Raw genomic sequence first — 10,840 nt, 5'->3', positions numbered from 1 at the left:
TTCTCCCTCTTTGCTCTGCTTACTGTTTGCTCTGCTCATTCTGCTCTCTGCTTCTTCTCCCTCTTTGCTGTTACGGTTCAGTGACTGAGGAGGATCAGAAAAAGGACAAAAAACTCGGAAACCCAAAAAATAACCAGAGTGGCTGGAACCTTAACGGACTGCAGACCTAATACTGACACACAACTAGAAGTAGCCGTGGAGCGTGCCTATGATGACCTGGTTTCCTTGACACAGCCGGAGAACTAAATATTCTTACAGAGAAAAATATTAGAAAAGCTAATCTGCCTCGGAGTAGTCCCCAAAGTTATAGATAGCCCCCCACATGTAAAGACTATGGTGATATAGGAAAACACAATACGTAGCTAGAGAATAGATTCAGCAAAGATGAGGCCCAAACTATCTGCATAGGAAAGGATAGAAAAGAGCACTGACTGCAGCCGTAAAAACCCTAGTAAATACCAGCACGCCTGATATGGAAAAATACTGAGCCTACACAGGCTCTCCTCCACTATATCAGTACTCTGGTGTTACTGGGATCCAAGAAAAACACTGATATAGAGGAGGGACTGAATTTAGTACCAAGCATGACAAAACACAATACATAGCAGAACATGGAGCTAGGTACACAGATACTCCCAGCAGGGAATGATCCAACTCCACCAAGAACTCCACACAGGCAAAATAACAAGAAAGTGAAAACCATAAGCAGAGGTACAAAGACCAACTTATCTGAGAGAAGTTCTGGTAGACACAGAGAAAAGGGCTGGTTTCAGAATGTCCTTAGCACACAGGAGATACATTGAGCACCGGCAAGGAACAAGAGAACACTACTCAGTTATATAGGCCCAGTCAGAACACCCTGATTGCCAATCCTCCCCAGCTGTCTGGTTTCTATTCTGCAAGCCAACTTCACTACCAGCACTGACCACAATAGGGAGCTCCAAACTGGAACCTAGTCCAAATGTATTCACAACACTTTAGTCTGCTTTCTGTTTGCTCTGCTCTCTGCTTCTCCCTCTTTTCTCTGCTTTCTGTTTACTCTGCTCATTCTGCTTCTTCTCCCTCTTTGCTCTGCTTTCTGGTTGCTCTGCTCATTCTGCTCCTTCTCCCTCTTTGCTCTGCTTTCTGTTTGCTTTGCTCGTTCTGCTCTCTTCTCCTTCTCCCTCTTTGCTTTGCACCTTCTCCAGCACTGTTTTCCATTTCAGCTTTTCTTTTTCCCGTGCTGTACAGAACAAGCTCTTCCCCCACTCCTGATTGGCTGTTCTCTTCCTGGTATTTCTCACAGCTCTCAGATTGGAAAAAGATGCTGCCTGGCCACTCCCTCCTCTTCAGCAAAGGCCATGCAGTGTATAGGGTGGGCGAGTTTGCATCTCTCTGTGTTGCGGCCAGCCTGCAGGTATACAAAAAGTGCCGGTCCCCAGTGGCCTTAATCAACTGTTTGGTGATCGGCAGCCAACCCCTGCTGGGAATGATGAAAGTGAAAGCGTATACACCGCTGCCAGCCACTGCCCAGGCCCCCCAGCTCACGGGGCCCATAGCAGTGGCGTGGCATGCCTCTATTGGCAGTGCGCCACTGGAATCACTACAAAAGGCAAGATTTGCATTTGGGCATGCAAATTATCAAGATCCGTTGCTGACAGCTCACTTTGCAATCACTGCTAATGATATCCTAGATGTATGTACTTAATAGAAAACAGGTGGGAAGACGCTGCAGGTTAAGATATCATGTTTAGGCCAGAAAGGCTGATCGCAGAGCAAATGCTGCATGGAGTCATGTTGAAAAACAGCTCATGAGACACTTTGGCAATATTGTGATATTACTGGTTGCATGATTGTTTCATTTTGTACTGGAAGTGAAATTGGACCCATCATTAAACATGAACGGACCCCTGGAAGTTTGGTTCGGTTTGAGACCCAGACTTGACCTGAACCCCAATGGAAGTCACTAATTGGGCAGTTTGAGTCTCCAACTACATGCAGCCTGTCATACGATCACTTATGGGGGAGTGTGGGAGGGGTTTTTCCATTTTTTTTGTTTGATGATGTATCCTGGATCACAGACTATTCCTTTGTGAGTAATATCACTTTATTTTGATGGATTGTGCTATATTTAATTGTGGCAAGGTGGCACTGCCAGTCGGAATACTGAACAGGCTTCTCTTACACCCATCATCCACAGAACACGAACACCTTTCATCCACAACCAGGAAATCGTCAGCTGAATGGCAATTATGTTTTACTCTCCCTTCTTCGCTCCCTTTATTCTAGATTACAGACACATCTGAACACATTTACAAGCGGACACTAATCCAACTTAGGTAGGATTTAATTTAATTTATATAAGGGATTCATGGAAAGAGGTATGTAAGAATTGATTTTAGCTTAGTTTGACTATATATTTTCCTTGGATTTTGCAAGTTACAGCAGATAGCTTTGTGCTTACTGCAGCCTTACTTACCAAAGGGTTGGGAGAGCCAGTATATTTGTATATATAATTTTATATATCTGCAATATTTGCTTTAGCTTCAGAAGATTATCATTGCCGGACTAGGTGTGCTAGAGGTTACTTAGTCTGGCACACCACCTTCTGTGATTAGAAGCTCACTGTCTATAGACATTGACTTTTCTGAGCCCAGTACTTTTTTTGTTCTGTGTCTCTTAAAATAATCTTGATTGTCCAAATTGTCCCCATCATGTACAGTTTCATCTCTTTTGCCTTTTTTTATATCAGGAACTTACTTTGTAAAGGAATAATGCAACATAAGGCCAACCAATTGGCTCTGATACCTGCTGCGTGTCGTCTCCACCCTCCTGTATATAGAGGAACTGTTGCAATTTTACTGTCTTATACTCTTAGCGAAGCCTGACTCTCACATTTGTGAAGGAACTCAGCATAACTCTACTGAACGGATTAGTACAATGGCAGAGCCTTACATTAGGCATGTCCAGCTCCTTGGCTTCGAGAAAAGATTCTCTCCCAGTCAGCATTATGTAAGTAATAATAATAATAATAATAATAATTTTATTCATTTATATAGCGCTATTAATTCCACAGCGCTTTACATACGTAAGTAAAGATATTTCATGACTAAATTCATAATGTGAGATATTATATACTGTGTATATATTCATATAAATTCATAATGTGACATATTATATATGTGCCAATATTATATACTAATATAATATATTTAGATGCTCAACCTTGATGCTTTTCTGCCACATTTAAAGACTATCCCTTATTTTCTTCCCAGAACAGAAGGAAAAATAACTTTATGATAGTAGTGTATATGCCATTGAGGTTCTTGCATTTAGGTTAGGACATCTAGGGCCAGACTGGATATTTTGGTTCGTACTCAGATCATGAATGTTGAAAGTATGATTGTGGGTTTAACTTAAAATTAACCCCATCACATCAAACGTCATTAATAAAAAATAAACCAAAGTCCATATACTTTTTAAAAAATACCCACCTGGTAGGTTGCCAAAATGCAAGTCAGCCCCTTATACGTAAACATATCTTCAATTATATTTGTATAAAGTATGTGGCTGAATGCCTATCCCTTAGATACATAAAACATATTAAAGATGAAAGCTCAAGATGTGCAGTCTATATGTCACCTTTGTCTATTTTTCCAACACACAAGATCATCAAAAATAAGACAGCATAAACCTGTTTTAAGGGGCAAATAAAAAAAAAGTATGAACAAAAACTGGAATTAGACACCTTGAAGAGCAAGTGTACACTCAGAGTCTTTATATATTCTGAAGCAGCTAACCTAATCCTCACCTTGTAGTTTACAGTAATGACCTGACCAATGCCGCTTTGTGACAAAGCAGGTTTTTTTAACCCTAGAACGCGCAATCATAGAAATCTACCATAGAAAACAAGTAACCTAGCAGGCCTGTGAGGCCCTAAGTATGCGTTCTAGGGTTAAACTGTCTAAAAGAAAATCTCTTAGAAAAAGCAGGTAACCCAGTGAAACGCGTGTCTGCGAAGAGAGCCCGAATATGCAGTTCAGGGACAGTACAATTGAGGGATCATCAGCACACATCATGGCATTAGCAGCAGTTGTGTGAGGGACAAAGGGCCATCAATATTTACTTAATACAGTCACGGAGAATGGAGAGCAGAGATTCCATCCACATGGAACGCCTACAGCAGTGTGGCCACCATTGGTTCATGTGCACACGTTGAGTATTTTGTGAGTTTTTTAGCTCAGTAAGCCAAAATAAGGAGTCGAATAATCAGAGGAAAAGTATAATATGGAACTACTATTGCACTTTTACCCACTGCTGGTTTTGGCTTACACATACTGAGGTAAAAACTGACCAAAATACAGCAGTGTGAAAGTGGCCTTAGGCACAGTGTCTCGGCGGTGCTAACATACCACCACAATTAGGTGCATGCTGCAGTAGGCAGAGCACAGTCGCGATATATCCATCTAAGCATACTTTTGGTCCTCATAGTGAGCGCCATGTAATACATAACGTTGGAGTAACATTAATTTCATAAGTTTCTGACTAAAAAAAACCCCATTGTCTGAAAAAACACCAAAATTGTAGAAGTGCTTGGTTTTAAAAGGAATCAGTCTGCAGGTTTTTACTATGTAATCTAAGAACAGCATGATATAGGGGTTAATACACTAAATTCAGTGACGTGTCAATTATTAGGCTGTGTGCTGTTATTTACACACAAGATTTCATCACCAAGAGATTATTAATGTCTGGTCTACAGGGCTTGGGAGCAGTTGTTCTGCCACTCACCCTCCTTTGATTAGCAGCTCATTAACTATAGACAATGTACACAGAGAGCTGTGATGTGGGCGGGACTAGCTTTTTAAACGTTACTACATGATTGTGTCACAACTGCTTCATCCAGTAAACTAAGTGATACATTTTTGGACTCAGCGTAACGTTTCCTACATTTTGCAACTGTCAAATGAAGCAGCAAAAACCTGATGACAGATTCCCTTTAATTTAGAAATGTAGAAATACTACCAAGATCAGCATGTAAGAGATTACTAAATAGGCAGCAACTAGTTCCCGACTTTTGTACATCTCATAATAATAAAAAGTCAATACAAAATGCAAGAAAATATTGATATTTCGGTTTTACTTTTTATGTTAGCTAATTACAGTACATACCTGGCATACGTGTATGTTCTGCATTATTTTAAGCAGCAAACGTCTGCTAACTCCTAAACAAGTTAATACAGGAGCTGTGATGTCATTACAATACATGTTCTCATGTGGTACTGTTTGGTTTCTTTTACTAGGTATACATGTTCATGGTTAAATGGCAGGATCTTACAGAGAAGCTGGTGTATAGAAAATACACAGACATTTATGAATTTCATGTAAGTTTTATTTTACTATATGGTAGTGAGTTGAGTCTGTATACATTTCTTCACATTTACAATGCATTTATTAGCGTTCTGTACTAACTGAACTGAAAAACTGAAGCTTAAATGCAGAACTAAACACTTTGCTTTATATTACTTTCTATTTGATGACGCATGTTTTATTATGCATAAGTAAATATGATGACATCTGGAATAGAAACGGTAACAGAAATGATGGTAGTAATCATACACTGGATCTTTAGTGCTAAAGACCAAATGCTCTTTTGGCTGTTTTGGAAAGATAGAGTAGAATTTTAAGGTAGATACTGATAAGGTTCATTTAGGCTGCACAATTATTGGGAACGACTGTTCTAGAACGCTCATTTCACGATAATCGTGCATTATAAACAGGCTGCTGATCACCTAATAAAAAAACAAAACAAAGCAAAATATTCACTAATTGGGTGATATGATTTTTCTACTGCACAAAAGATTGTTGTTCTCGGCAGCACATCGCCCTGCATAAACAGTACCTGTGCTGCCGAGAACAATGGCAGCCTATGCGCACCGAACAATCAATTTGAGATCATTTTGTTTGCATATAAAGCATGTACGTCTTGTGTAAAAAGGCTATTAAAGAAGCATTTCCAGTAACTCTTTTTCTTCATTAAATGTGAATGTAATGTAGTGTGAGGGTGATAATATACTCATCTACCGCCACTGTCCCAGTTGTCCAGAGCTGTTTTTCTTTTTCTCACTGACGTCTCTGCTCTGCAGAATGGCCGGGTCATGCTGCGTTCTGCAAAACCCGCAAGTCTTTTCTACACTGAAAGCCTATGGATGAGTGTATGTGCCGCCCCCGTGCCAGCAGCCGCCACTGCTCAGATCCGGACCTTCAGGGGTGGTGGCTCGAGGGTCTCCGGACCCGGGGGTCTCGCGGACACGCCGAATAAAATGGGGGATGTAGATGTACGGGCTAGGCCGTAATAGGTTAGTGACGCCACCCACGGTGTGTGGTGAGGTGGGACACCACCGCTGTTGTTACGGGTCACCCGGGGGAGATGTTGTGCAGCAAGATGTTAACCCCTCCTTGGGCAGGGATGGTGGCTCCGGGACCCGATGGCTCTGGTGCAGGGGGAATGATGACCACAGAGGGTGCTGGTGTACTCACAGTTAAGAAAACACACAAGTTTCTGGTAAACCAAGATGGTGGTGGCCGGTGCCGCAGCTAGTTGCGTTCGGGATCCCCTACCTGGCTGGTGGTTTCTATCCTTGTCCTGCACCATTTTAGTAGAAAAGACTTCCTTGTATAAAATGTAGGAGTCCACTCCCGGCTGGATGTGGCCTAAGGAGCCATGCCCGCAGACGCTGACCCGTGGGATCTATGGGCCTTGGCGGTGACCTCTTATCCCTAATCGGTGGGCTGTTGTCTTCTATGAGGGACTTTGGGTGGGACAGGACCTCTAGTCCTGGCCTCAATCGGTTAATTAACCAGTTCCAGTAGGTTCTGGTTCCTGGCTTCAGGGTCCGAGTAACCCCCTTTGTGCTACGGTTTCCGGGTCGGTTCCCCGTGTCGGTACTGACGGGCTACAACCCTGGCCCAGTACACCTCGGTTCCACCGAGCCGTCTTCCCGTCTCCTGTCGATGGAGACCACCATCTGTCTTCTAGCCAGTGGCACCAGGGGTCCTACCCTGGTACCTGTCAGTTTACTTCAGGCCTGACACACAGGCCTGACCTCCACTACTGAACTCTCAAACTGATCTGACGCTTTTCCCACCCCGGGCAGTCTAAACCCCTGGGTGGGCGTGCACCAACCGCATGGCCACGCCAACTGGTGTGTCTAATTTTCCCTAAGGGGGGTGACTAGGGTTTAATGGTTGGCTGTGTGTTTCCTAGTGAGGGAAGGTGTTATGCAGGGGCCTATTTGTGACTACCTGGTTTTGCCAGGGCGTCACATGTACATAGGCTTTTATTGTAAAATTGACTGCAGGGTCATGCGTAACGCATAGAACGAGCCAGCTAGTCAGAATTACAGTGACATCATAGACAAACAGAGAAGAACAGCGATGGACATCGGACACAGTGGCCATAGCTGAATATATTAACACACTCACACTACATTACATACATGTACCTACACGTTTAATGAATAAAATAGTTACATTATTTTTATCCCTTAAATGCTAGTGTAGTGTAATGTAAGTGTGTTAATATTCTCATCTATGGCCGTCTTCTCTGGTTTCCAGTGCCATTCTGTTCCTTTTCTAAGTTACATGACAATGATTGGTTGTCTTACACTGGGCTCTGTGTGAGCTGCAAGTGGAATTTACAATGTAAAATGATTGAGCAAATGTACATTTCTAGATTTACATTAAAAAAGCAACTTCCGGCTTTTACTTAGACCCCAGTGTGATCCAGAGAGTCGAAAGAGCTGTTATGTGATTCAGAAGGGGACTGGAGAAGTGCTGGACACTGGGGAGATAGTGATCACTGAGTATATTATCACATACACTACATTAACATTTACACAGGCATAGGGAATAAAAAAAGAATATCAGGACTACTTCTTTAAAGAGCCACAGGTCAGTAAAAATTTACAGATTGGCGGTCATTTAACACCGCAAAATCGTCCAATGGAAATGCACCTTTCCATGGTTGCTTTCTCACGTGTTTCATTTTCATTGTCAGATTCTACAATTGTATGCAGCACTGAGCTAGGTAGACAAATACTAATACCTGAGTTAAAAGAGGTATGGCTCTGGGTGCTACACATTTACCACCCCAACTCCCAAAAAGTTGGGATGCTGTGTAAAATGTAAAGAAAACAAGAATGCAATAATCTGGAAATTTCTTATAATCACATTTCATTTCCAACAGACTATAAAACACAGATTAGAGGGTGAAAGTTAGACATTTTTCAATTTAATTTAAAAAATTGACTCATTTGGAAATTGAGGGGAGCAACACAGCTCCAAAAAGTTGGGACAAGGTTAACAAAAGGCTGGAAAAATAAGTTGTACTAATGAAAAACAACTGGCCCATTAATTTTCAACTAAGTTACATGAAATGGAAAAAAGTCTGTCTGTGTTTTAGACTCTGTTTTTTTTGCAGACAGCTGGTCCACATGAATGATGCTAGTGAGTGACTATACGCGAGACACACCATGATCACATAATGCCAACGCATGGTGCCACTGGGTTGTGTAGGTGAGGTCTCAGGTGTCATTGATTAGGAGCAAACATTGTGCTCTGTTGTAAAGGAGTAGTCCCTCAATTAAAAGTTATCTTAACCATAGGATGACATAACTTACTGATCATTGTGGTCTGACCTCTGTGGCACCGGCGACCACAAGGGATCTCCGGAGCCCTATCAAAATTAAGCAGAGGTGTGCTAGCTCACATCAGCTCCTTTCTTTGCCTATGTCAGTGCTGGAGAAAGCTGAGAAAAGTGTTTGCTATACCAAGTAGTCTCTTAGACAATGAATGGAGCACATACTCCATTCAGACAGAGCTCCAGAGAGCCCCTTTCGCGGGATCTAGACCCTCATTCTTGAAATCTCTTGGGTTTCCAGTTGTCGAGTTCCCCGTGATCATTTAGTTATTCCCTATAAATAGGAGATAACTTTCTATTCCTATTTTTCAACATTATAGGTCAGGCACATGCAGCCTACACCCCACTGCAGTAGAGTACGACAAAAAGAGAGAGTCCTCTTGGGAATACGTTTTAGGTTACTCTGTAACAATCTATGTAAATATTCCTCATCTGAAAAGTCATAGTATTAGGTTATGTGCCCACATTGCGTTTTTGTGTGCTTCTTTTCTGCACATAAAAATACATGTTTTGGCAGCGTTTTTATTGTATTTGCGCATTGTTTCACTTGTATTTTTTCCTGCTTTTTTGTGCTTTTTTTTAGTCATGGCGATCGCGGGGGTTCAGGAGCTGTACCGCCGCGATTGCCGCCGAGTCTCCTGCTGACGTTACAATCAGGACTTAGCTCTCACTGACCAGAGCGGTGCCCGAGCCGCTCTTGGCAATTTAACCCCCTGAATGCTGTATTCAATGCGATTGCAGCATTCAGGGGGCAGGGAGAGGAATTGCTTACCTCTCCTTGGCGATCAGGTCCCTGTAATGTGATCACATGGACCGATCGCTACCATCGTAACCCTGGGTCATCGAGATAGGGAGAGCCTCTCACACCATGCTGTATGCATAGTGTGTGAAGTGAAGTGCTGCATTATAATCCACTGATGTGATAAAGCTTTGCAGGGGATTATAGAAACGCAGGAAATAAACGCAGAAACAATTGACATGCTGCTTCTTTTTTCAGCAACAAAATCTGCAAGCAAAAAAGAAGCAGCATGTGCACAGCAAGTCAGAATTCTCATAGATTTTGCTGGGATGCAGTTTTTCTTGCAGTATTGATTAAATTCTGCCAGGAAAAACGCATAAAAAAACGCAAAAAAAAGCCACTCGATCTCGAGACATGTTACTTGATCAATGAATGCTCTGTAGGAAGATCAGTTATGTGCAAGCCTAGGAATGTCCAACAGTGCCTTCTCTGCCATTATCTTGATAGTATCAAGCCATTAGTTTACTGGTCTTCTTTTTCGCCTTGTTCCTTCTTCAGACCATGATGTCCTTCTCTAGTGATTGCTCTCTTTGCAAAATGTGTCCAAAGTAGGCGAGTCGTTGCTTGGTGATCCTTGCTTCGAATGACATGTCTGGCTTGGATTTGCTCCAAAATTAGTTTGTTCTTCTTGCCATCCATGGTTTTGATAACATCCTTCTCCAGTACCACATTTTGGAGGTGTTGATTCGTCATACATAAGGCATGATTTACCAAAACTTACATATCAGATTTTTTTTTATTTCTAGAAAGCACTGAAGGAAATGTTTCCTATTGAGTCTGGGGAAATCGACAAAGAACATAGAACAATCCCTCACTTACCAGGTATATACTGAAAAAGTTAGCATATGTGACTTGTGCAAAAATGTGACCAATATTCCTGAAATTGTCCATATCAGTTATTGAAATGATTTGGAGTATTTCTCGCACCAATTGCTCCTAGATTGCAGATGATTGCAACGGGAAACAAAACAAAGCATGTACATGGCAAATGTGCATTCCCTATTACCAAATCTGAATATCATGACAACATAACAAGAAAACAAATGAAAAATAGAGTGGGATTGTTATTTTTTCATCTCATGACATCTTACAGCAACCACACGATCACAAACACTTCCTAAAAAAGTAGACAGATATTTATATCGTTAAAACCCAAAATGTTGCAACACGGTAAATCCAAACTATTTATAACACCAATAGAAAATCTGCAGATGTTCACTGATAATATTAGGAGTAACGTGTAATTTATAGAAGGTATTATTTAATTGCTAGATCTCCTAAAATATGTCTTTTAGTAATTATTTGTACTGTGCATCCAATGTAGGATCTAATTTTTTATACACCAGTAGTATATGATTTTCCTC

At 41.5% G+C, this 10,840-nt stretch overlaps 1 protein-coding gene across 1 annotated transcript in view; it reads left to right on the top strand.

Moving 5' to 3' along the window:
- The first annotated feature begins 2,827 nt into the window (after window positions 1-2,827).
- Window positions 2,828-10,840, top strand: part of NCF1 (neutrophil cytosolic factor 1) — a 53,743-nt gene continuing 45,730 nt past the window's right edge. Inside the window, exons 1-3 of the mRNA XM_075334234.1 lie at window positions 2,828-2,991; window positions 5,280-5,360; window positions 10,223-10,298. Of these exons, the coding sequence (XP_075190349.1) occupies window positions 2,920-2,991; window positions 5,280-5,360; window positions 10,223-10,298 (229 nt within the window). The 5' untranslated portion in view covers window positions 2,828-2,919. The remainder of the gene's footprint in view (window positions 2,992-5,279; window positions 5,361-10,222; window positions 10,299-10,840) is intronic.

This window comes from Anomaloglossus baeobatrachus, chromosome 2 (genome assembly GCF_048569485.1).
Source record: "Anomaloglossus baeobatrachus isolate aAnoBae1 chromosome 2, aAnoBae1.hap1, whole genome shotgun sequence".
NCBI classification, from domain to species: Eukaryota; Metazoa; Chordata; class Amphibia; order Anura; family Aromobatidae; genus Anomaloglossus; species Anomaloglossus baeobatrachus.
Note: the sequence above shows the minus strand (reverse complement) of the source record. Positions and strands in the feature narration are given on the sequence as shown.